The 27,456-nt window shown below is 44.8% G+C and overlaps 1 protein-coding gene and 1 long non-coding RNA gene across 2 annotated transcripts in view; one reads left to right on the top strand and one right to left on the bottom strand.

Annotated features, from left to right (window-relative positions):
* LOC119394939 (polycystin-2) overlaps positions 1-22,615 on the bottom strand; it is a 58,756-nt gene extending 36,141 nt beyond the window's left edge. The window contains exons 1-2 of the mRNA XM_037662238.2: positions 22,298-22,615; positions 1,845-1,958 (exon numbers count right to left, since the gene is read on the bottom strand). Coding sequence (XP_037518166.1) covers positions 1,845-1,958; positions 22,298-22,544 — 361 coding nt within the window. The 5' untranslated portion in view covers positions 22,545-22,615. The remainder of the gene's footprint in view (positions 1-1,844; positions 1,959-22,297) is intronic.
* LOC119394946 (uncharacterized) lies at positions 12,206-13,015 on the top strand. Its single transcript, XR_005184205.2, has 3 exons — positions 12,206-12,245; positions 12,357-12,567; positions 12,871-13,015. It is a non-coding gene; the product is annotated as an uncharacterized LOC119394946 (long non-coding RNA).
* Positions 22,616-27,456: the final 4,841 nt, after the last annotated feature.

The following is a 27,456-nucleotide window of genomic DNA, read 5'->3' as shown; positions in this document are numbered from 1 at the left end:
AATTGTAGAAAGAAGAGAGAACCATTTCTAGCTGACTTTGAGAATTAATTGTAAATTCCAGGCTGTGTGCTGCACTAAAATGCTAGGCTCGAGTGTTCTCAAGAGCCTCAACTACCGATCGGCAGCGTTTTCTGACCATGCTGAAAAAGTGTTGCAGGGCCTCTTTAATGGTTTAATAGCACAGATCCTCTCCTTGAAACTTTCTCGCTCGGCCTCCTCACACAATCACTGCATTCGTTCTCTGTCTTAGCACACCGATAGCCTGTCATAGCGTCACGTCACCGCCTACCTGACCTGCATCGCCTGTACATGGTGCCCCTTATGTCCGGGCGACATGGGAGGCTCCATGTAGGGGCCGCTTTCAGTCTGCCCTCATGAACTTTTTGCAAGCGCAGGAGTGGATTGGCAGCAAAAACAATGCTGTGGTACTTTTCAGGTGTCGCTATGTTACAATTTTAGATTTCTAAGTACCAAAAAATTCCTTTTCGATTTTACGAACTTCCCAATTTAACAAAATAATTTGAGCGCTGTCATCACTTCGTTAAATCGAGTTTCAACAGTAATTAAGCCAGAAGCTTGCGATTCAAATTAAATATTTTCCCTACATCAGGGGTCTCAAACACGCAGCCCACCGACCTGCAGCCCGGCACGACAGTTTTCGTCCCATATTTTTTTAAGACTTTGTGACCAGCAGCGTAAATCCCAAAAAATCACGAGGGGGAACACATCAGACAGTGGTGGCCATTTTGTTTTTATACGTATGGGTCATATTTTTATTTACATAAGCATTAAACCATGATCTGAAATAAAAAAAAAAAAAACAAGCATGGGGTCCCAACTCCAGCAACTGCATTATATATAGTCTTCTTTGAACGAGTTGAGCGGCTTTTGTGATTTTTATAGTCTGACACGGCTGAGGGGTACTGAACACAGTTACACACTAAAAAATAATCAGCCACTAAAAAAAGTTGAATGCGCTATACTTAACTGTCAAGTAATTCAAATATGTGATGTTCTAAAGCTAAATCTCAAGGGGGGACATTTGCAAGGTGTGTCCCCCCAGCCCGAACACAAGGGGGGTCAGGACCCCTTTGATGCCCCCATGATTTACACCAATGTTTGTGACTGTTTGTGACAATGCTAAGTGGTGCTCACATTACTTTATGCCTATCGTGATTGATAACGCTTTGTTCAGGTAAGCTACACAGACGTGACTGGCCCTAAACATTTTTTTTTGTGAGGCACCCCATGCGGTCACCTTGTGTTGGCACATTACAGTGGAACACAAACTCTATACTTCAAAATTGGCATCCAGATTTTAGTCATTGCGGAGATCAGTATAAATATATTTCTCAAGTACCGATGCCAAGTCCTCTTCAGAAATGACCCATATATGAGATATGCGAAATGCCTTCTTTCAAATGGCAACGTTAGCTGACATTTTGTTCCCCCCCACCGGCTGCCATGTTCTTCAGTGTCCCGGCCCTTTGTGGGACTAAATTTCGTGACTGTGGCCTGGTAGCTGATGTGAGTTTGAGACCCCTACTCTACATAACTAGTATACCACAGTAAGATCAAACAGATGAGCAGACATTGTATGACAAAAGACTTGTCTGCTGTGTACTGCAAAAAGTACCTAAATAGAAAAATAAAAAACAATGTGAACCTCAGCATTTCTCTCTCGTGGGAATTTTAGTTTCACTGACACACGACCTGAAGCTTCCATCGCCCAGACACGAAAAGTTATGAAAACAGCTCTACATAGTAGGATAATGTCCCATGAACACTTCCTAAAATAAACATCTTGTGAACAACTTATTCAAGAGCCAATAGGTGTAACTTACATATGCAGAGCACTACGAGGAAGACAACATAAATCAACAGTTCTCGCAGGGTCGTTCGAATGTACCATTCTCGGTCTGCTTTGGCCCCGCCAAGTTGACGGGTGGACCACAGTCCTGCAAAGAAAAGGAGGAAAGAGAGGGAGAAAAATACAATGGTTAAGGCTAAGCTAGCCCAAACATAGAAAAATATTTCCTCAGTTGATGAAGATGAGAACATACAGCTGAATAATAACTATAATTTATGGCTGCACTTTTTGGCATCTACTTTTGTTTAAATTTGGCAGGAATTTATTTTCCACCTACAGAAATTTGTTGCTTATTAATCCCTCTTCTTTTTTTTACTGTGCTACCTTTTAGGCACGTCTTTCAAAAGCTGCTAGCACATATTCATACTGGGAAAGAAACAGTAGAATGAGGAAGCTTTATTTCCATAAAGGCAGCGAGACAAAGTTATTTCAGTTGAAATACGTTAAAATGCATGCAGATACATGTTCATCTAAGGATTCTCTAAGTGAGCCAGCCATCCTTTATTTTAAGGCAACGGTGGCTATGTTGGCCCTCCTCTCCGTGAGACTTGTGCAACTTTGTGAGACTCTAAGGGCTCGCAAAGGTCTTGTAAGGTCTCATAAGGTATCACAAGACTGAGTCCAAAAAACCCTGTGACCTACAAGATAGCGATGATGTCATATCATGACATCATAGATTGCCACAATTTGTGATGTCATCATGACGTCACATGACTTCACATGATGATGTCATCAATTGACATCGATCGGTCAGAGCTGGGCCAATCTCAGAGGCAGTGCAACACCAGCTGAGGTGCAGAAAGCTACAGTAGAGGGAGGAGGAACATTGGAATCGACTGAAAATGTCAATGTAATTTATTGCGTATCTTTCGCCCTGTGCATTACCTCTAGCAGGAAGTCTTGTCCTTGACTGCATAACTTAATGCATTACCAAGTGTGCAGCAGGCTTTTGCCTTCAAGTGTTACAGAGTGTGTAACATGCTGAGAAATTTATCATTCACAATTGGACAAAGGATGAACACTGCACAAGGAAAAAGATAAAAATTTAAAAAGCTGCATCCAAGAGGCGTTACCCTATACAGTGGTGCATTTTTCGGAATAGAATGGATGACTTGGTCTTGCACTGTATGCAATATATAATTAGGGTCCATTGTTTTGGGGTAAAACACACAATAGCTTTATGAAATTTATATTAAATGCGACTTCTCCTTGGAGGTCACCACGAAGCATATTTTCTGAAGTGTGAGTATAAAGAATTTTTTTGGAACGAAGCCTCGAGAACAGCATTCACATGCTGGCCTACAGACAGAACACCACCCCCCAGAGCTAGTGAACACCGCATTGTAAAGGGTTGCGGTGATGTTGAGAGGATGTTTTCCCAACCAAAATATATTCAAAGCCCTGATAGGCCTCGAGTGGGCAATGAAATGACCAAAATTCAAATGAAAATGTACCTCGACTAGCAGAGGCATAGCCAGAAATTTTTTTTGAGGATGGGGGGGTGCGGGGGGTCAACCATCCTTTATGTATGTTCATGTGTACATTTGTATGTGTGCATGTACTATATACACATATGCCAAATTTAAAGCCCCCCCCCCCCAGCTACGCCAGTGTTGACTAGAACTTGTAATTGCAAGCAATACATCTCCTTAGAAGTGTATCTGTGTGCACAATTGATTTTCCTATATTTTAGCTTTGTCAATGAAAAGCATAGAACAAATTGAGAGAGGAATTGCCTGGCATGGTGTCTATTTGTTTTCATTTATATGATTTGGTTAAAAAGTGTTAATAATGACTGCCAAAAAAGATTTCCATATTTAAGTTCACCACATGACATTGAGCAGTTCTCTTTTTCATTATATTTTCTGTGAGCGGCTTCACTTTTCTAATAGTTAGTGTATCCAAAAGAAGATCACCTGTTTTAATTGTCTGTGAAAGTCACTAGAGAAATCCTGAACTTTGAGCAAACAGCAAACATCCTGTCCCTTTGTACCTTTGTATTTAGACATACCTAAAACCCAAAAACAGAAGGCTCTACATACACTCTGCGAAAAAGGTCTTTATACCTCAACACTCTGGATTGACAGGTTCCGAGGACTAGGGCACAATTTTGCACGTGTTCTAGAGGTGAACGAATGTTTTTGCTGCACGCAAGTGCTTGAGGCTTGAGCATACGCCCTTCATTCGTGACGTCTGCGTGAGCCTCAACCAATTTCGTGCGGCGAAAATGTCCATTTGTTCACAGAACACACACAAAATTGCGTCCCAGAACCACTTCAATTTAGTGTTTCTTTCCTTTCTTATAAGTAGTAAGTGTTTGTCATGTGCATTTCATGCAGGAAGACACATGAACTTCGCACAACCAAGTATCAACATAAGCACTTGGGGTGAAAAAGTTGTGTGTCTACATTAAAGCATCTTGACACTGGCCACAATAGCCAGTCCTGTATATACGGCTCTTGATATATAGCTCTTTGGTTGTATGCTCACCCTATTTGTATCCCTTAGCCCATGTTTATTCATTTTATTAAAAAATATCTTACAAGCCCAAGAGTGGCAATACACAAAAAATAAACATAGTAATACAGGATTTTAAATACCACATGCACTGGGAGGGAACTGGGTAAGTATTGATGCTATATCCTGCATGGGAGGCATAATAATAGGCCCTATTGTAATCACTGGATTGAATGCAGTATTGTCTTCCCCCACTATTATTTTTCTAGACTTTCACCAATTCTGTTCACTTTTTAAAAACCCCATTACCTCATTCAACTGGTGGCCTGTGTTCAGAATTAAGTGTTAGCTGCATGCATTATTTTTTCTAACAACAATAACTGCTTTTTCCACAGCCAGATATGTCTGCATGCAAGCTGATACAGACGCATGGGAAGCATGGGAACAAATGGACCGTCAAGTACAAAAAGCAAAGTAATTCAATCACCTTTAATCATGACACAATTGGTGAGGCTTATGCTTGGGCAAAGACCTATGTTTGGCAAGAGAGCCCAGCTTTAAACACAGGTAAGCTTTTGTGCTGACTGAGCACGTGCAAACACATTCTTGAGGGTCTGGCCAATTTGGCCAGCCATTACGAATTCTTAGATTTGGAATATTTGGAATATTTCAGTATAAACCTAATTGTTAAAATTGAAATCAGCAGGTTTCTCTCATCACTTATTGGTACATATAAAAAACTATCCCAAGCCTATCAATGATTTCATAGCCTCTTGTTCTAGTGCAGTGTGCTAATTTTGAAATATTTAATCTGTGATTATGTGCATCAGGCTGTTTCATTACAGCTGTACACAAATAAAGGTGGGCGCCGAGGGAAGGAAACATGGTGTGCTATGATGGTTGAATGAACAGGAATAGGTGCCTCAGACAGGCTGGCCAACGTTCCGATAGACCGACCTATCGTTGCCAACAACCTGCTGCAACAAGAAGCAAGGGCATGTAAATAAGGCATGGACACTGCAGGTTTCATTCTGAGGCTAGTACTGAAACTATAGGCGTTATAGGTGCATCAAAAGGAGCAATGTGTTCAAATAAAACAAAGGGGCGACAGCAACATGGAGGCTACACATGATCTGCAGTGAGTGAACAGCAGAATTCAGCCAGGAGTATGTCCTGCAGACAACATTTTGACAAGGGGACTTGTGCAAATGTTCGCTGTCAGACAATCAGACAAGTCCCCTTGTCTTGGGTTTTTCGTAACTGCTTGCCTATTAGTAGGGGGCTTTCGAATAGCGTACGCTAAGTTGGCGTTTGCGGCCCGCTATTTCCGTACGGGAGCCCGCGAGCACGCATGCGCAGTTGCGCGAAAAGCCAACGCAAAGCTTTGCGTACGCTATTCGAAAACCCCGATCGTAAAGAGGGGCAAGGCGGGTTGCTGCAGATGCTTCTTCAGTGGTCGCGGTAATAACACTCTCGAGTCGCTCATTCACACGATAAGCGTTTCTTTCTTTTCTGCTCCCAGGATATTCCTTTATCACACATCGCTCACGACTGGTCGGTCCCCGAGATAACGTAGGCGGAACAATTGTTGCATTATCCCAGATTTCAACTCCGCGCTCCCGTGGATCACTTCTGATCACAGCACAATGACGTCCCGCGCACGTTTCCAGTGAGAGTGAGCAGCGTTTATCCCATGCTTCCCTTCGCGTTCATTGCCCATATCACGGCGATCCCTACTTACACACGATCAAGAAACGCGCCGTATATCGAGTTGCGTGATGTTCCGAAGGGCAGCATTGGCAGCATCATTTATGCCGCGCTTTCCGTCCGTGCACTCATCCCACTGTCCACAGCATAGAGTTTCTTACAATAATGTCCACAGCATCAGCTGCTCGCCACAGCAAACTTCGCCAAATTTAGCGGTACGGTAGAACAGCATCACGCGGGAAATTTAAGCTTTCTTGATCCTGCCTCGGCGCATGCAGGCACAGATGCAGAGCGAGAGTCCTCAAGTCACAGTTTGCCCAACCGACGACCTCGGTGAAATCGCGGAGTCGCGGGATGGAATCCCGGCGTCGGCGGCCGCATTTCGATGCCGGAAAAATGCTAGAAATCCGTGCGTTTGATTTAGGCGCGAGTTAAAGAACCCCAGGTAGTCAAAATTTCCGTAGCTCTCCACTGCGGCGTCCGAAGATGACACACACAGCGATATGTGTACGTGTGTTCATTAGTCTTTGTCTGTTGCGCTGTTCTTAAACTCATAATCATGTCGTGGTTTTGGCAGTTTTCGGACGTAAAACCGCAACATTTATTATTATTTCTGGGAAAAGCACGCTCGCTCGTCTAACATCCCAATTAGGCTATGAATTTATACCTGAAGATTACTTCAGTGACTTTTGATGCGAACGGAATTCCAGTATGATGTTCGTGAACCACGTCACATTTCGTCAGTCCGATAAATAAAGCCAACGCTGGGGGACGCGAAACACGTCAGAGGCGTAGCCAGAAATAAATGTTTTTCGAGGGGGGGGGGTTAACCATACTTTATGTATGTTCGTACGTGCGTTTGTATGTGTGCGTGCACGGGGGGGAGGGGGGGAGGGAGGTTGAACCCTTTGGGGCCCCGTACTAAAACTCTATTCCGGGTCCCCACAGAGTTTCAGGGGAGGGGCCCGAGAAAGGGGGGGGGGTGTACCTGGCCATTGGCTACCCCCCCCCCCCCCATATTTTAAGTGTTGCTTGCATACATGCACACATGCAAACGTACGCACGAACATACATAATGTATGGTTGCACCCCCCCCTCCCACCTCCCCCGACAAAAATTTCTGGCTAACCACCCTATTGGTATTTGAAACCGAAACGGCGCATATTGGACGTTACAGGGCATGGTTTGGGCCAGCAAATGTTACTGTAGTAAAACACCAGATATTATATTAAGCAGGGAAAATGTGGATTCTCGCCTGATTAATATATTGCAATAATACTTTTTTAAAAAGCTCCACCAACGCGAGAATCGAACCTAGGTTATCGCAATCACGAATCCGGCGTTTTGGTAGCAGGCCACAGAATTATGGCAGCTTCGCACTGGTGGTTCTAAGCTGAATGAACACCGCCTCGTGCATCGGTATGGTGGCGCCACCGCTCGGCTCAGGCGGTTGTGCCCTCTCACAAACCCCCATAGGATCCCATGCATTTTGAATGAAGTTTGCGATTCCGTTGCGCAAAAACAAACTAGCGCTACCCTAGCAAAAATTCTGATAGAGGTCTGTATCAGTCTGATACAGTTTCCTATCAGTTGTACCAGTCTTGTATAAGACTGATACAAAGTCCTATCAGTTCTGATAGACATCCGTATCAGTCTGATACAGTTTCTTGTCAGTGTTACCAGTCTTGTATCAGACTGATACAGGGTCTCACCAGTGCTAACAGTTTTTCAATCAGTCTGATTGGCCATTTCTATGGTGTATATTAGTCTATAGGTTTTTAGTCCTTTGTTGGTTTATGGGATCTTCATAAAATGCAGTAGTGTCATTTTAACAGTTATTCTTTTTTTTAAACACACTGGTCACATATATATGATTGGTCATTTCTGCATGCATATTGGTGTATCAGTGTTTTCTATTGAACACTTGGCGACCATCGTATGACATATTACCATCATTCAATGAGTGCCACTGGTAGCTTTTGAATGCGTAGAATAATGATGTATAATGCTTCATGGTGGTGTTAAGCATAATGAACACACTGAGCTTTGCAAAGCAGGTTTCAGGCTAGATGAACATCTCTTATTCTATGTACAAATGGGGTTGCAGGTGCCAGATAGCAACACAGTTTATTCTGACATTCAGGTATCTTAGGAATTTTAAGACACTAGGTATACAAAACTTATCATAGAGCAGTACAAACACAACTTAAAACAACAATACAAACAAAACTTCTCATCACACAGCAGTACAAACACAACTTAAAACAAAAATGCAAACAAAACTTCTCATCACACAGCAATACCAACATAACTTTTAAATTTTTAGCTTATAGGGCCAGTAAACGTCCCAGGACACTAAACTTCATATTTAGAGTACAATTGTGTCCTAGTGTGAAATGAGCATGCTAATGCAATAATTTTTTGAAACGGTGCGGAGTTGAAAGCCTCGGTGTCTGGGTGCTGCGGTTTCTTGCTTTCACGACCCAAGCTAGCCCTAGCTGCCTCCCCCACATAGTGCTTTGCCTTTAATGATGAGGCACTACATCTGTGCCATAATCCATACTGGATGAAATCCTTTAAAGGGGGGATGAACCGCTTTTCCAAGTAATAATTGAATGACCTCAGGGTCGAAGTTTATTGCCTCGCAAATCCACTGCCACAAAAATTTCAAAGCGAGCGGAATTACAAGGGTTTGTTGTGCACTTTAAGCGCTTTCTCTTTTCTCTCGGCCATCCCGACAAGGTGTGTTGGAAGCTATAGGGAGGAATGGCACTGAGGAAATACGTGATGTCAGCACACATCGTGACCTAGAGCTTGTTTGATGAAGCACGACTGCTTTTTCCTGTTGCAGTTCCCATGCACGAGTGTGACTATGTAATGTTAGCAGATTATGGACAGCAGTGCCAGCATGTGGCAGCACCCTGTGGCTCTTGATTTATGTTGGCTATAGGCCAATATCTATCTGTTGCTATCTGTTGTTTTACACCATACAGCAGGCATCCGAAAGTCCGAAGAAAGTGAGCACAGGCATCTATATATATATGAAAAGAGGGCACCTGAGAAATTCGCAACATCGCATTCCGCTTTTCAAACTCTCCTTGCCGTGCACAGCTGCAAGATTTGGGTGAGATGTTTATAGCAGCGTCTGTTATCCACAGGATGTCTTTTCACCAAGGGCTGGTACAGACCTGTTTAATACTTGCATGTAATCTTGCCAAGATTTATGAACATCAAAAAGCATGTACTAATAAAGGCCAAAGCACTTGACCGCAAAAAACACAAGAAACTGCCTACCATAGTAAAAGTTCAATTGTGAAGAGAACAGCGATAGAAATGGTCAAGAAAAGTCAACTTTTGATTGCCCTACCATGTTACACTCAAATTAGACTGACCACATTTGTCACTGACACCCAGTAATCAGTCTCTTTCAAACAAGTTTGGTACATCAGCAACATAGCAAACTCGTCCAACATTCATGTGCACGCACTCCACATCCTCCGGTAGAAGAACAACTTTTTTTCGCTATCACCATGTGCATAAGTGAGACTTCGTGGGTCGCTCATACTTGCATCGTCGCGAGCCGAATCTGCAGTTTGGTCGGAATCGCTTGAGAGCGAACTCTCCTCGAAGTCGTACGTGTCGTCGGGATCAGGATTTCCATCGCTGTCACCGTGTGCATCACTGAGACTTCGAGTGTCGAACACCGCTACTCCAGAACCACCGTTACCAGCTAAAGACTGAGGAATGTTCTTGCTAGAGCGTGGCTAGCTGGCAGATTGCGCCTCCGCCGCTTTTTGATATAGGCTCGTTGACCGAGGTACTACATAATGCGATCCAGGCTGGGGTTGAGCTGAATCCATCTTTCGTCGAACTGAACGCGAACTTCAAATAGCGCGCTTCATGGAGTCCACGCAAAGTGAGGCCGCGATGAACAATCTAAGCGGGTCCAAGATATATAGACCGAGGCTTCACATTCACACCCTGCTTGCCGTGCCTTGAAGATGGTGCGCGGCGCGGAAACGATGATAAACTATGATGTAACATCGGAGATAACGTGCAACGAGGTAGGGCTCCTCAGGTCACACTCGATTGCCATTATGGCCATGATGGCCATGATGATGATGATGATGCGACCAACGGACCAACGCGAGCGACACCAGGCTAGCCACCCTAACCAGGCGACACTATGTTCATTGTTGTTTATTTTTTATTTACGGTGAGTTAAAAAAAATTACCGTGTAAACTTGTAAAATCATGAAGCAAATTTTCTTAGTTTTTTAAAAACGAAATTGCATTTTGTTGAGACCCATAAATGGTACCGCCATCGTCATGAACAGCGCGCAGGTACGTACGTTTTTGTTGTGTGTGTTGCCGGTGTTGCTGAGTGGTAGCGTGCGTCCATGTGCATTTCTTCGGCAGCATGTTCGCATACGTTCGTTTCCGCGACGACAACGCAAAGCGAATCGTCCCAGTGGCTGCATGTAAACACCTCAAGCCGAACGATACGAGCGATTTTAATCCTCGCAAATGGTACAAAGTCTTCTAGAAAGATGAAACACACTGCGACCACTACCACGCTCAAGTGATTAGGCTTTACGGTAAGTGCATGACCGCCTCTTTGTTTTCCAAATACAAAAACAAAGATGAGGAAGCAGTCATTCTGAAATTATCCACGCGTCATGTTTTTTTAGCTACCGAGGACGATGCAAGGAAGGCTACCGAAAAACGAAGTGGATGGATCGTTTGAAGAAGTAAGTGCAGTCAGTTGCAATCGCTCACATTGCAGCTGATGTGCTACTTTGCGGCCTAATTATTACCGACAGCCAATTTTGATCTGCACGTGGTGCCGTATCACACATGGTGCAGCGATGCTTTGATCAATGCCTCCTACGAGGCATTCCTCTGATATACCCCCCATTGGAGATATATCAGAACATCGCTGCTCCACTACCGCACGGACGTCGGTGCGGTCGTATTTGCTATTGCAGGTGGGGGTAAAGGTGCAATATGCCGAAGAGCTATTTATTTTATTCTTATATCTTTGTATGAGCGCAGCCTATAGTCATTTTTTCTGTACAAGTTACTGGTTCAGAATTATTTTTGCTAGCGCGGATGGGAGAGCTGACACAGACAAGCGCTTGTCCGAGTCAGCTCTCTCTCTTCGTGCATTCGTGTTTATTCCCGCGCTGTTGAAACTTCCTTCAAGACGCAAATACGCCCTGTTTTTAGTTGCGAACAAGCTATAAGCTGTGAAATTATAATGTTGGGTTAATTGTCTATGCACTTGCAGGAAACGCAGCGTCAAGCTGCTGTTAAACAGAAAATGAAGGATGTGAGCAGCCATTTTAAGAAGAAGCAGCGAGACCTCCTGTTTGGTGATGCTGAGGGAGGAAAAAAGACCGAGAAAGAACTTCTCAAAGAAGAAGTGAATATGCTGAAGGCCGAAAATTCAAAACTCTTGGACCAAATAAGAATGCTCGAAAAGGCCCTATGCAGCAAAATTTTCAAAACAGGTTTGATTATTATTTCCTTATAAACTATTGTCATGCACTGCTGCTAGTGTTGTATATATCAGTAAGTTGCACTTTTCTTATAGCGTACAATTTTGCTGAAAGCAGAATGCAATGTAAGCTCATATATCATACGTAGAAGTGATGCGGGCATGTTTTTCTAATCACTTGTAAGTATGCTTCTCCATGCTGTCACAGCATGGTGCTCATATTAAAGAACACCAGATGGTCAAAATTTCTTGAGCCCTCCACTGCGGCGTCCCCCGTATCACATCATGGTTTTGAAATGTGACACCCAACCTATTATTGTACTTTCATAGCATATATCTCAACTGCATGCTCTATTTTATGTTATTTGGCCTTGCACACCCTGGTCTCTCTTCAGTCTGAGACCTAGGAAGCTACTGTGACAATTAAGGGTGCGATTAACTTTCTTTTGCTGCATACGTTTCTGCATACACTTTTTTATTGCAGAAAAAAACCTCGTTCTGTGCGAGGGCTGCAGCCGCAAGCTAGAACAACAAGTTGCGCCTTTGCCATCACCATGTGCTGCCATGGTGCAGCTGCCACGCACCACCACCATGCAGCCGCCGCGCACCGCTACCGTGCAGCCACTGCGCACCACCACAGCGACCCCGGGCAGCCCTGAAGTGGCCCAGACAAATGCGAGGGAGGCCGATTACGTGCCCACTGACGGAGAGGTATTGTAAAACTCTAGTGTGCTTTGTATTAAAGGTATAATGCTTTGCTGTAATGAGAAAATGTGCATTGACATATTGTTGTGTGCACATCATCTTTAACTTGTTTTATAGGTGCATCTGGGCAAAGGGATCACCATTCCTGAGGGCCTGTACAGCCGCCTCATGAGCACAAAAAGCGAAACCCGCTTTGTTCGTGAGGCGGCCGTTGCCATTTATTCAACGGCAGGCTTGGTTGGGCGGAGTGTAATTGGAACAGCCTCTAACCAGACAAAGGGAGAGGCAAAACCTCCCTTGGATAAAGAAAAATACGCTGTGCTTTCTGGTAGGTAAAATTTCCCAGTCTGACTGGAGTTTATGAAAGTAGTTGGCTGCATTTTTGTGCATAATAGTAAGATTAGCCGAGATTCCACTGCCAACTTGTGTTATAACTACTTACTAAGGCTTCAAGCCTCGTATTTTTGTCTACTGGAGCTGGACACTTATGCAAGTATCAACAAACTAATTAAAAAAAAACAGACTGATAGCACTCGTATTTATTTCCTTGTCATATTAACTCCTCTGTTTCGAGTGCATATAATTGTCACCTAACAAGTGCTCATAATTTGCTTTGTTTTTGATCATGCAGATTTCTTCAACCATTTTTTGAAAAGCAATTTTCCAATTGGAGAGGTCGAGCAAAAGAAGAAGATACTAAATAAGGCGCTCGCAAACAAAATTAACGATTTGATGAAATCAAAAGATTAAGAAGTCAATGGAACATCAAATAAAAGATTTTGTTTGATTTCTGTGTTCATCTGTGTCCTGCTTGCTCTAATGCAGTGGCCCACCTGCCAGTCGGCTAAGCACCGATTCACTTGTGGGCTTATATGCAGTAGAATGGTACTAGACTGGTACACCCATAGACTGATACACCTATAGACTGGTGCACCCATAGACTGATACACCTATAGACTGATACACCTATACACTGATACACCTATACACTGGTACACCTATAGACCGATCCACCTATAGACTGATACACTTATAGACTGATACAACTATAGACTTATACACCTGTCAATAAACTGATAGCCTATCAGTTTTTCTATCAGAATTTTTGCTAGGGTCGACAATACGCCACACCGACGACGCAACACGTCCTCTTGCTTCCACCGACTGGCCATGCTCCAAGCTAACTCCTCTCTCCACTTTCTTTCATTTCTTTCGGTGGCCGTGAGCGCGCGCTCTGCACTGTGCAGTAGCTATGGCAGTAGCGCACCCGACAAGACCGGCTGGGCTCGTCGCTTTCGTCGCGTCTTCCTTGAACGTTGCAACGTTAATATTGTGTTAAGGTGGTGGCCACACGTCGGACGATGAGCCCTGATTTCGTTCAGCTGCCATCTCATCAACAGCAATGTTTCAGACGCCTCAGCTGTGTACTTTTGTCCGTTGGTTGCTGGACAAGATGGCCTCCTGCAAGACCGCGTTTTTCCAAGTCAGCTGTGTGTGTAGTTCTCGGCGTCGTAGCAGTTTGATGACGCGAGGACGTCAACTGGTGCTACATCGTGGGAACCGCTGAAGTGACTGCAAGCTTGACGACATTGTGCCAGAATATTCTAGCGTACTGTACGCGCACGATTGTGCTACACTTAAAATACCGCGCTTGCCATGGCCTCGCGCGTCAACCTGGTACGCCTGTGTGCAACAAGTGTGTTGTTATCGTTGTTGCGTCGGTTAATATTGAATTGCAATTGGAATACCGTTTTTGCAAAGGTAAGTGAAGCTGTAAGTAGTTGCCCTTCTATATGCTCGCTACTCCACGAACGTTACTTCCAGAATCGCATTTTATGTTGAGCTGCACGTACCAAAGGAGAATCTAGCAAACGAGATACATTACACGCGTGCGCATTTCCTGTATAAATCTGAGTAATGCCACGCGTGCGCATTTCCTATATACGTCTGAGTAATGCCATGCTCAATTTAAAGCGCATGTGTTAGAGGATTGTGGCTTCAATGGTGAAAGTGATTAGATATTCCGAGATATGTGATTGCAATGCAGTTAGAACTTTCTCATATGTTAACGCGGTCTGTGAACAAAAAAAAAGAAAAAAAAACGCTGTTTGAATGTTTGTTGGTCATTTGCTAAAGTACTTTCACGCATTATTATGCAGCTGTGTGACGGCTGTTAAAACGTTGAGCAAGTTAGATTTTGGTTTTCTTGGCCTAGTTGAGTGCTACGAGTGTTGGGCGAAGATAAAAACGCGTGTCTTATGTGCGTTTCTTAAGCAGCCATACAGCCGCAATAGTCATTGTTGTTGTACTGTTTTGGGTGTTCAATAAAACAAGAATGCTGTTTTGTACTGCAACAGTTTTTATTTCATCTGTGTTAACCGATCACGCAAACAACTTGGACACATGCACGTAAGAAACGTACGCAGTGCATCGCGCGCACGCATAAAAAGCGGGCCTGTCATTTTAAAACAAATAATATAGAACAATCGACGTAACAGACGGCATGGTTGTCTGGTGGAGCAGCGTCGGCAGTACAAATATCAAACCAGAATGAAAAATGAATAGAAAAACGGCGAGTAACGGGCGCTTTGCCCACGGCTTATCCACCTTTCGCCACTGTTCGCCGTTGGTGGCGCCACCAGTACAACTGAAAGCAGCAGCGCACGAGGCGGATAGCCTAGAGATAGCCAGGTGTATACACGTAAGTAGGGTGGCTAGCCACCCTAACATGAGCATAGAGAGGGTCAGCTAAGTCTGGGAAAGCCAAGTTGAGCAGGAAAGCCAAGATGAGGCTCTCTCTCTCTCTGTTTTTCTTTCTCCTTCTCTCTGTATTTTTCTCGTTCTCTCGACCACAGCAAATTAATGCGGTCATATGGTTCCCATAAATGTCTGTTCTGCTAGCTTGCCTGGATAGCCGAGTGGTTACGGCGCTCGTCTTCAGACCGTGGGTACCCGGGTTCAAATCCCGCCTCGCTAAGAGGATTTATTTCGTTTTAATACTTCTCCTCCTCCACTCCACTCTTCTTCTCCTCTTTTGCTTCCTCCAACGCGTTGCTAGCCGACGCATGGTGACGTCATCGCTCGGCGAAGTTTTTCTGCACACACAGAACGGGCCTAACCTCCGGCTTAAACAGCTCCGCTGTCAAAAACCCGAACGGGAAATGCTAGCTGCTTTGCGGGGTTATCTATCGCAAGCTAGGACGCCGCATGCGGCAGACGTCCAGACGCGTTGCTAGGCCAGTAACCAATCGCGTTCAACGGCGGTTGCTGATGTTCGTCTTTCTACATTTGCTATGAGTGTATGGCTGGATACTATGAGCGTCCCCTTTATAAAGGGGCGGTGACCTGTCCGCCACTAAGCTTTAGAAAACAATTAACGTTTTAGTATTATTGACCTAGTGTGGAGTCCTCCTCAATTAATTTTCTCTTCATTAGAAAAAAAAAACCTATAAGTTCACATCCCAACTTTCTGGCAAAGTAACCTTAGTCTTCCCCACTATTTCATTTTGTCTTTAGCAGAAAGCGTTGCTGGGGTAGTTAGTATACTTTGAATAATCATTACGCAGGACCACCACCAGAGGAAAAAATACAAAAGGAACAAAGGGGCATTCTTTGTTCCTACTTTTCCGCTGCCAATCCTCCAACCATTTTTTACTTATTTCTATCGTGGACCTATATTTACCTTTACAGTGCTGTCCGCAAAACCCAAGGCTTCTGTAAGCTAGAGCCCAAACGTACACCCTGTTTGATATATTCACATATAGACTGTCTGATATATTCGCTCCGTCATTTCCCTAGCTCAGCCACAGCAATTACATTTATCTTCTTCTTTACTGAATCTCGCTTTATAACTACGTGTTCTAGGCAACGCGACCTCGCTTCAAACAGTAAAGCGCTTCCCCTTGAATTATTATAAGATGCCTCGCTCCTTATTTTATCTTTGCCCTTTCGCTAGTTACTCAAAGCCGTTTTTTTTTTATTGCTGCTATCCAATAAATCTTCTTCGCGTCCCTAACTTTTCGCTTAACGCTCTTTGTTGCCATATCGCTTACACTGCCTACCGTGCATACTTGCTGGTGAGCCTCCTAGTTCTTTTTCTTTACTGACAGTCAACGCTTTTTCTATATCCGTACACTTGCCCTGCCCAATTTCGCTCTGACCTCCTCTCGCTTCAAGGCTTGGCCGTCCAATATCGCCACTTTGTCGTTTTCCCGTAAGTATCAAATGCGAGGCGGCTCACCGGCCTTTGTTTCACGTCCAGGACTTATTGCACCTATGACTTCATGCGCACCAATGAGTTCCCAAATCTAAGCGCTTGAACCACCACACCTTTCCACAAACCTCGAAGCACCTCATACGAATATATGTGGCGTTTTTTTTTTTTTTTCCAGAAAGAGCCAAGCGCACTTTAACTGAAACTGAGAAAAACGCACTTTTTTGCTACTGAAAATATGGTCGGGCCTGCTCCAACAATTTTTTGCCAGTGTGTTCCTGTCCCCTGAATCTATATTGCGGCTAAAATCTTATAGCCCACTATCGTCGGTATTCAGGAGTAAAATTTGTATTTGGCTCTTATAGACTGGAACATTTCATTTGGGCTTGAATTAGCTCGGAACTAAGAAGTCTAAAAGGATTAGAATGTACGGTATAGCAATATCTTGCGATCAAATTAACATCATCCTTGTGCTTCCGTTGGTGCCGTCCTTCGTCGCATGGGCGTAATGGCGACGACTAGACTTGAAGAGCGAGTGGTCCTTCCTGGCAAAAGGCGCACTATTCTGAACGGCAGCGTTTTCTTGTTCTTGGCATCTAATTGAAGGCCTTGAAAAGTGCTCCAGCTCTTCTTGTTTGCTTGATTGCTTGCTTGTTATTCGGCTCATACCCGCAAGCTCTTCTTCTTCTTGGTTGGTTGGTTGGTCCTCAGTTACTTGGCGCAACCCACCACGCGGGATCGGCCATGAAACAGGCGGTACCTTATTTTAGAAATTAAATTGTTTTACAATACGAATAAGTTTAGGAATGAATGTTTTAAAAAATTAGATTCACTGGTACAATCCAGATGTTAAAAAAAAAAAAAACATTTGAATAGGTTGAAACAGTGAAATGGTGCATAAACTTAACATTCTATTCTTTTTGTTGCCCGTAAAAACTCGCACACGGCTGCGCAAACGTTCCTGTGGCTAAAGCCCATTTCAGTTGCACCAAAGGAAAGAATCACCGGAAGGGATAAATTTAAGCCCATCCTTCGGAGAGGTTGATCTAGCAATCGTTTTCTTTGATTTGTGAACAATCTGCATGTTAAAAAGAAATGATGCAGAGATTCACTCTCGTTGCAGTGGAGGCATAAGGGTGACTGTACCAGACCCGACCTGTGTAGGTAGAAGTTCAGTGGGGGAACGCGGCATCGTATCCTGGTAATTGATACTTCTTCCCTTCTAGTGCAGCACCAACGATTTCTCCATGGATACTTAAGGTGTGGAAACTCAGATGTTGCCAAAGCCGATTTGGCAAAGGTATCCGACGTTGCAAACTTTTCAAATCGTGCTGCTGACACGAACGCCACCGTCGGCAATATCGAGATTATGGGACCATTATGTGATGCCACCGCAAGTGCATCTGCATATTCATTGAGGATTAGACCCTTGTGCCTTCTTCTTCTGAGCTAATGTCGTGCTGTTTCGGATCACTTCTTCTTCAAGGAATAGATCGGTGCCCAATATCTTCATTTCATATGTCTTATTTCAAATATACCGTCTTGGAGCGAAAGAAGGACATGCGCTAAACTCGAAAAGAAACAAAGAGGCAAAAAGAAGTAGTAAAGTCGGCCTCTTACTCTTTACATTCGAGTTTTGCCCTACAACATCATGCCCTTCAGTAAGTGCCAACTCGCCCTAGAAAAACTAATTGTGGAACGTAAACACGATAGCAAAGCACTAGGAACACAAATGAAACATATTGGATAAGACCATGTTGGTTGTTTTGGTCACTATTGTTGACGCATCGTTGGTTTAATGAATGTGGCTCGGTTTGATTGAAACTGATGCAGGATTTGGCACATTTTTTATTACAAACTGCCTTTTTGTGTTCACTTTACAATCAGGAACTGCCCCATTTTGATTCCAACTCTTTTAGAAGTTAAAGATACTTAGGCGCGCTTTACGCTCCCTAGTCCAGTTTCGGTTCCTGCATTTGGCTCTTTTTGAAAAAAAAAAAGAAAGAAAACGCAACATATATTGTATCCCCATAACGTGCCGTGCTTCATTATTGCAGCATTACTACTTTTCTTTGCTGCGGTGGCTTTTTCCTGCCCCTCCGTATATATATCGTCCTCATTTACCCATATACCGAGGTACTTGTATTCTCTTACCCTCGGTATTTGCTGGCCCTGTATTGATACCACCTGATCATTGCGATCAATGAACACCATAAATTCACATTTTTTAACACTAAATCCAAGTTCTAGAGCTTCACTTTCATGTCCGCAGCCAGACGCTGTATATCATCTCGGCTGTCCGCAAATAATACAATAAATCGTAACCATAAAATAAACCTGGGTGCTGCTGCTATCTCACCACGCCGGCCTGTTTGTGTGACAAATTAAAACCAATGTTGCTATACTTTCTAACGCCATTTCCATCCTCACCATCTACAGCATGAATAACAGGGGAGACAACGGACGTGCCTTACAACCTATATATACTTATCCCTTCCCATTATATGCAGACTGTATTTTCAGCGCGGAGCTCTTTAGGGGCCCGGGCTGTCGTATGCTGTCATAGTATGCTGCCATCGTATGCTGTCGCAGCTTGGCGTAACGCAGGAAAAACCACAAATAGCATAGCCGTATGTAGCATAATGAGCGTGCGTTCGCGCCAAGGAGAAGTATTCTTCCTCTTGTTCTTCGAGTGCCTTGATGATGATAAATGAGCGCGCTCTCGCGCCAAGGGGAAGTCTTCTTCCTCCTGTTCTTGGAGCGCCTTGATGATGATAAGTGCGGAGCACTTTAGGGGCCCGGGCTGTCGTATGCTGTCATCGCTTGGCGTAACGCAGGCAAAACCCCGTATTAAAATAGAAAAAAAAGAGGAAGCAAGAGAGAAATAGAAAGAGCGAGAAAGAAAAGGGGAAAAATAGGAAGTAGAAAGAGAAAGAAATAGATGAAATAAAGTTTTTACAGTCCCATCCAAAGAAATAGATAAAGAAAGAGAAAGAAATTAATAAAAATAAAGAGAGAAAAAAAGACAGAAAAATGCGGAAAAGAAAGAAACATAAGAGGAAAGATCTAGAAAACCGAAGAGAAACACAGAAGGCTGCCCAGCTCCGCACTTCCTTCAGGCTCGGCACCCATGTAGTGCGACGCTGCCTTAATGTTTTCGGCATATATCCCTCAAAATGAGGGATGCGAGCGAGACCATCAATGAGTAAACCAAATGCACGCGGGGAAAATCTCAAAGATGCAAGCGACGACGACGTCGGCAGAACGGCTTGCACAGTGCCTGCAGTTCCCGAAATCGCGGGATGCATGAAAAATTTGGGGGAATTTTGAGCTTCGCCTTCAAGAGTACGACGCGATAGCGTAACTGGGCCACGTTCGCACCTCCTTCTCAATCGCTAGCGCGGCTTCGCTCCTCGGTGGACACCTCAGCCGCAAGGAAAGGAAAGTCTGCGCGCGTAACATTGGCCCTTTCAAGCTATCCTAGAATGCCTACTGCAAGTACAGTCGCGAATCGCCCACTACGCCATAATTCTTCCTTTTGCCAATTAGCAAAGCACCCACTAACCCACGTCCGTAAGGCAGCACCTGCGCATCTGGTCGCTTTGTTGATGCTGGTGCTGCTGCTGATGAAGATTAATTATGCCTGAGAGCTTTGTCATGGGTAGAACTTTAAACACCCACTCGTTGCGCAGCTCATATGTTTTGACGCCCGGTGAAATTCTACGCTTCTGCCAAGTAATATTACATGTGTTAATGACACTCCTCGCGCTACTTAACATTCATATGGTGTTTTTTTTTTTTTTTCCGAAGCGATTTCGAGCATGGGCGTGGCTCTGTGGTAGAAGAAGTGCTTGCCACGCAGGAGACCTGGGTTCGCTTCCAACTCGAAGGGGAAACTTTTTATTTATTTATTTGTATCTACCTCGAGTTTTCGCTCACAGACAACGCTGATTTTTCGCTCACAACCAACGACGCCGATATAGGAATTTCTGCGAAATGAGCTCTTTAACACTATCGCATTAAAAAAAGACATTTCGCGAATACTGCATGCACTAATGCACGATACGACCGTTCTTTATTTTTTATATCTAAGCGTTAGCAGGGGGGAAAAAGACGTAAAATTGCTATATAAATGGCCAGAGTTCTTTGGGAACATACAAATTGTATACTTTGCGGTTACGTGAACAGTGCTGCTGTGCGAAAGGTCGCAGTCCCCATCCCGTCCCTGGCATTTCTACAGGAGCAGAATGCAAAAAAAAAAAAAAAAAAAACACCCATGTGCTTACGTTGAGGAACACCAGGTGACCAACTCAATCAAGAGTCTGAGCTCAGCACGGCGTCCCTGATAATAATTAAGATCGTGGTCTTGACAAGCAGGAAGAAGCCCGAAACTGGGATCGAATTCGCGAGACTTTCTGTTCGCAATTGATCTTTGCGATTTGCCCGCGGCCTTCGCTAATGATATATCCAGCGTCAGGACTGGCTGAAATATTTTCTTACAAACAATGCTGGCGTAAGAGCTTTTTGTGAATACGGGCCTAAATTATAAATTGATCGGGTTTGATGTTAGGCCCTATACTACAGGTGAATAAACAATATCTCATTCAGCCTCGCCCCGTCCCTAATGCGCGGTTTCCCTCCTCTCATTGATGTAACTTATAGTTTGCCACAACTTAAGAAGTCTGGAGAGGCCCCACCCACATGACCGAAGCGCGGCAGCGGATAGCCTCCGCGACTAAAGAAATAGACCTGCCCATGCACTAGCTAAGGCTAAGCTAAAAGTCACCGGCCTTCCAGCTCATGACGTCAGTCTGCAGTGCGCGCCCACTGGTGCAGGCCTGTGTGCATCCGCCTTTCAGGAGTAAATGGGTTGTATCCGCCTATAGTTTTGGTCATTGCAAAAAACAGACAAGTTTTGGTATCTGGTAGAGTATCGCACCAGATGCCGAGTTTTGTTTTTGTTTTGCAATGCCGCAAGCCCTATCTCACGACTTGCGATCTCTTGCGAACATTAAATATAGAGCGCGTGGCCGCGTGCGCAGACGAAGCGGCCACCGTATAACGCTGCGATTAGCCGTCTTTGTGCTCCACTTATCTAACACGTTCAAGTCCTGATGAATATATTGTAGTTTCTTGGTCACCGATCCAAGATATCAGCGATGCTTCATAATTCTGGATAAACCTTTATCCTACGGATAAAATAAACTTGACTAAAATTTCACACGCACGTTCATTTTTACCCCTTTGTCCCGTACGCTCCAGTATATGATAAGATTGAAGTCCATTCGACAACAGCAGCCTTCCTGTTGTCGTGTTCATACTATAGATGTAGAGCGACAATGGCGATCGAGACTTGTGTACATACTAGAAACTGACGAAGGGGAGCTCCTGCTGCGAATCCTCTGCTTTCCGGTTACAATACACATAATCAGACAAGACCTGCATGCCATCTTGCTTGTTGAAGCCACACTGAGTGCAACAGCCATTATGCATAACTGCACGAATGACCGCAGCGTTCTCCGTTCTCGATTGGCGCGTCATCTAACCCGCTTTTCTCCCCTTTCGAAATTCGCGCCGCTTGCTATGATTGGGCGTCACTGACACGGCGCCAGCCAATAGCTGAACCGCGGACCTCGAGTAAATTGCAGCAATGGAAGCGCGCCGCTTTGAACTGCGCTACGGTCGCACCACTGTCGCACAGCTTTCGTTCTTACAGAAAGCGGAAATTCTGGGGACTAGTCAGCGTATTATCGCCGCTCAAAAAGGCCAAGAAGCGAACGACCGTTTGCTTCTTGGCCGGGGCGTACGGCAGCCGCAGGGAAGAGAGCGAACGTGCAGCACTCACCTCGGAGGCCTCTCAAGCAGCTCACGAGGCATCCTTTCTGCTCGGGAACGGTAACGACTTCGCTGTCGTCGACGATTTCGAACTGGTCGTTGGCGCCGAAGGCTTCTAGGTCTCGCGACTCTTCGCGCGTCAGTTGCGCCGTGTTCCAGGCCGGCCGACCGGCGCTGGTAGGTCGGACGGAGCTGCGCGGCCTCCGCCCGCTGTTCGGCCGAGATGAGTCGGTCAGATTACTCGCTGGGTTGCTCATACCCCGTTTTAACGCCGGCTAATAACTGTCGATCTCCGTGCGACGCGAAGGTAACTCAGTGATCGAGACCGAACGTCCCCTAATCTTAGAAGAAGCCCTGCTCTCGGCTCCGCCGGCGCAACTCGTGTCGAGTCAGAAGAGCAACGAGTACTGAAACCGAAAAACGAAAGGTGGGGGTAGAGAGCGCCCAACATTCGCTCCTCCGAGGTTGGCTGCCCTCGACGAGCGATTGGCCAGGATTGTGGTGACGTCATTCGAGAGAGTGGTTGACGGTGTTCGGGGTTGTTTGTTAGGGAGTGGGATCACGACCCGAGTCCATTTAGTCAGAGTGCGAGAGTTTTTTTCTGCACGCTTAGGGCTGGGGGTCTTGTTATTTCGCCGGCTGAGTGAGGGGAAAGGTTGAGCTGCGCTTCGTTTTGTGTTTTGTTGGAATCGATTTGACGTCGGTTCCGTAGCATCGCAAGCATAGGCGTGCGCAGGGGGGGGGGGGGGCAAAGGGGGCGAGAAGGGGGGGCGCAAAGTCAGCCCTATACATTGTAGGGGGGGCGATAGGGGGGGCGCAAAGGCAGCCGCATACATTGACATAATAGGGAGGGGGGGCGCTGCGACGAACCTTCGCCCCCCCTGAAGGGCAACCCTGCGCACGCTTATGATCGCAAGTACTTTGTTGCTGCGCAAACATATCCTCGCTGCTGGTCGCAGCGAATGGTCCTCAGTTATGTAACGTATGACAAGATTTTCAGGGGCGTAGTCAGGGGGGGGTGGGGGGGTTCGACCCCCCCCGAAATTGTTCAGTTTTGCTTGCATATATACACGCGCACACATACAAACGCACGCACGAACATACAGAAAGTATGGTTGAACCCCCCCCCCCCCCCGAAAAAAATTTCTGGCTATACGCCCCTGAAGATTTTGTTTTTTCATGCGTGTTCAGATTTCACTGGTCACAATGAAATTAGAAGGATTTACTGAAGGACGCCGAAGTGCAGAGCTCCGGAAATGTTTTGTAGCAACAGCATCATAATTTTTCGTTTTTACCCGAGCACGCTAAAACATCGCTTATATCGTCTGGCTCTATCGGAATGTGGCCGCCTCGGTAGGTAATCGAACTGACGACCTCATCGCGCAGCAGAATAACTGAGCCACTGCTAGTAGTTACACAACAGTTCCAACTGCCCTGCCAAAAATACCTAACATGTTGCCTAAGCTAAGATAAAATACCTAAGATACCTATATTGCTATTTTCTCAAAATTGTTGAAAGTGACAAACGCTTCTCTATGAAGCCTCGCTGTTGGTAATAGACAAAGTTTTTTTGTTCTTTTTTTTTTCATGCAGGATAAATGGTGGTCTATCTTGAAAGCAAAAATTGTGCCCCATATTTTAGGGGCACATTTTAACATAATATGGGTACTTTTTTAAGGGCACGTTTTGACCTGTACTAAAAGGGCTGCGTAACTCTGTACCTGTTTTAAAGGCCACAGGTGGTGCAGTGGTGTTTAAAATTTTTTGTTGTCGCTAAGCTTCGACGGAATTTCATTTATTGCCGTGGAATTAAAACGGCGAGCGATATAAGAACCTGTCCGAAGAAGAAGTCGACATAATAACTTCAAAAAGAATTGAAAGCATCCAAGCATTACAATTTTTTACGCTCTTAAAAAAGTAGTGATACTTACTAACTTTCAGGTAGTAAGCGCTTGTCACAATATTTACTACCTACGTAGCAACGGAAGGTAGTAACTCTCAAATTAGTCAATTTACTACCATGACATTTACTACTTACACTTACAACCTACAGGGAAGTAGTAATACAAAGTTAGTAACTTTGCTACCCTGACGAGTTCAAATAAAAAAGTGGGACCGCATGGTATTTTCTCTTCTTGTGACCTGGTAAATAAGCACCACAATGACGTCCTCAGATACCAATTTGTACGTAGAGGCATGAACAAACCATAAACAACACGCACACATATGGGGACGCGCAGAATACGAAGGCTTCACGCGACACACACTCTCAGCAACCCGAAGGATATACTTTAGGTAGCATACGTTGTACAAGTGACCTGACCATGAACTCAGACTTACATTTGATGTTTTGGAACCGGATTGCTATACTTTATTACTTGCATGTATGTGTGTCATGACGTACTATAAAACTGTTATTCCAACAAAATTAGGAAAATCATAGTTTGGCTATATTTTTCATAACACTCTCACAATTACAGCATAGCATATCGCAGCCGAAAGGGGTAGTGACGTTTACTAACCCGTCCCGTACGCAAGTAGTAACCTCTACTAACCCTGACACGCTAAGTAGTAACGGCAATATTTACTGCCTCTGAAGGAGAAAACCTTAGCGAAAAGTAGTGAACGTTCCAAGGGGGTAGTAAATGCTGCAGTTACTACCCTTTTAGGGGCGAAGCTCCTTAAGGCGGCACCCGTTCGTCCCTCGTAGTCGTCGTGGTCGTAGTAGTGAGTAACAAGTCTTACGCTTTGACCTCCAAGGTGGTGCCGGTGGGAGATTTCTCCTGTGCGTTGTTGAACAAAAAAAAATCGCAGCGTGCGCGTTAACTAAAAGCCGAATTCTTCTGTCTCTCATTCCCCATTAGCAGCCATTGGCATGTTCCAGTAGGAAACGTTAGTAGAAGTAGAAGTGTAAGTGTTAGCTAAAAGCCGACTTCTTCTGTCTCTCATTGCCATTAGCAGCCATTGTTTACCTCCAAGGTAGTGCCTGGTGAGATTTCTCCTGTGCGTGATTAAACAATAAAAATTTTGTTCAAAACGCCGTTGATTGATGAAATAAACCAACGAAAGACGCCAGATGTTTTGCAAAAGCAGAACGAAAGAACGCCAGATGTTTTTCTTAAAGTGTAGTAGTAGTAGTAGTCCACCTCGCCCGATCGTCAACGGGCGAGGTGGACCGGCAACGGCGCGAGGACCCTGCCGTACGAGAGTTAAATCACACTAAAAGACATACTTTGCGGGCGATACACTCTAGTGAGCTTTCAACTTTTCGTCTTAATGTACATGATAAAGAAATTATTTCTACGAAAAACGCAAGGCACACCTTGAGCAATATGTTTGGTTTTGGGACGCTAAATGGAACCATGAGGCGATGCGAAGCCGGTGCACTTGCACGATCGCGTTCCGTTGGCTTTCGTTGGGCATGCTACCGACCTCGCGTCGTGGAACGCGCGTCCTGTCTTCCCTCTAGCCTTGCCTTTAATTCGCACAGGGCGAGCGGGGAATGCGGTCGCTCTTGGCGCTCTTTCGCTCGGGAGCGGACTTCTTCCTTGCATTTCACCGATCACATGTGATAATGAAGGGACCACGTAAACCAACAGTACAATAAAAGTTTGATGTTTAATATATACACGATGTTTCACACTCTTTATATAATGTACTGGGCGCATTTCACGGAAGAGTTTCACGGTTTACAGATGATTCCCTCCGTAGCTTCGCCCCACTCATCATCATTCACCCCGTGGATATGTTTCTTTTTGTTAAGAGTGTATCCTGCCCTTTGTTAGAGAAGTAGTATGCCGTGCCGCGCTCATTGCGCGCCCAATCTTAATTATTGTCTGTAGCCTAAATATGATGGAACAGGGAGTGTCGAACTGGCGGGAGGACACGCAAATGTTCATCACATATGAGTAGTATGTAGCCCAAACTGTGATAACCATTATTTTTTTAGACACGCGGTACATGGGTATCTTACAAAAGGAAAAGCAAAGCATAAACTTGCGTATATATGCAGTCATCAATGGCTTCGGTATAATTGAAGTAATCAATCAAAAATCGCGCGTTTCTGCAAATGCGTCAAGATTTCGTTTGTAAACTTCATGGGACAGATTCCGCAAGAAGCAAAAAGGAAAAAAAAACAAGAACTATTTCGACATACTTCATCAAATTAGTTTCTGTAATAAAATGTACCACGGACAACGCTTTCCCAACCGTGTCCTCCTTGAGGTGCTGGCGCCGCAATAGCTCAGTGGTCGATGACGTCGCGCGGCTGAGGTCGAGGGTTCGATGCCCGCTGTGGAGGGCGCGCTTCGATGGGAAAGTGTAATGCAAAAATACTCGTGCAGTAAGTACGTCAAAAAAACCCAGGTGCGATGAATGATGACGTATCCTTGCGGTGTCCCTCATATCACTCTGAACCATTTTAGGACATTAAACCGCTCAAGTTAATTTACGTTGCTTGGACAATTAGTTCATCCACTCTCCGCCTTTCCAAGATACAGCGCGTCGCGCTGGTGTTTCAGGAGTCGGTATTTCACTGAGATATCTGCACAAATACCTGTTCGCCCGACGGTATCAAATATTGAAGATTTGTTAAGGAGTGAAGGGGATGTGATTTCGCGTGTAGAAAGTCTAACGTGTCCTCAACCTTGTGTCAGCCGGGAGGGGAAACGTTGAATCAAATGCTACATTAAATGACCGCTTTCTCACTTAAGCAATCGCGGACACTGCGCCGAAGTCGACAACGAGGGGAGTGCAGGAGCTGGAAGACGAAAAAGAAAGTAAATAAATAAATAAGAACACACGAACGAATGCGGGCGAGTTTGGTATATATCATATGCTTCGACACTACAGGCTTCTCAAGACTTGCAACTATGCAGGCAAAAGCGACGAATTCACTGAACTTTTCGTCCATATGCGAAGTGCCTATGTGCACGTCCACTGTCACGATTCAACAGTGCCTGTAACGAAATGCTTTGTAAATACGGACCTGCTCTTTCAGGTATTGTGACTGTGCCAACGTCGGCGCCCGCTGTATTGCGTAGAATGTGCGTTAGTAACAAGGAGTCCCGTGTACTTAATTTGTGCACGACCTGGAATATCTTTCCTGACACCTGTTAGTTATAAGTGCAACCGCAAGTTTGTGTTATAAGCTAAATGTTGAACGCTGAG

Source organism: Rhipicephalus sanguineus, chromosome 1, assembly GCF_013339695.2.
Source record: "Rhipicephalus sanguineus isolate Rsan-2018 chromosome 1, BIME_Rsan_1.4, whole genome shotgun sequence".
Taxonomy (NCBI): Eukaryota; Metazoa; Arthropoda; class Arachnida; order Ixodida; family Ixodidae; genus Rhipicephalus; species Rhipicephalus sanguineus.
This window is presented reverse-complemented; position numbering and strand designations above follow the sequence as displayed.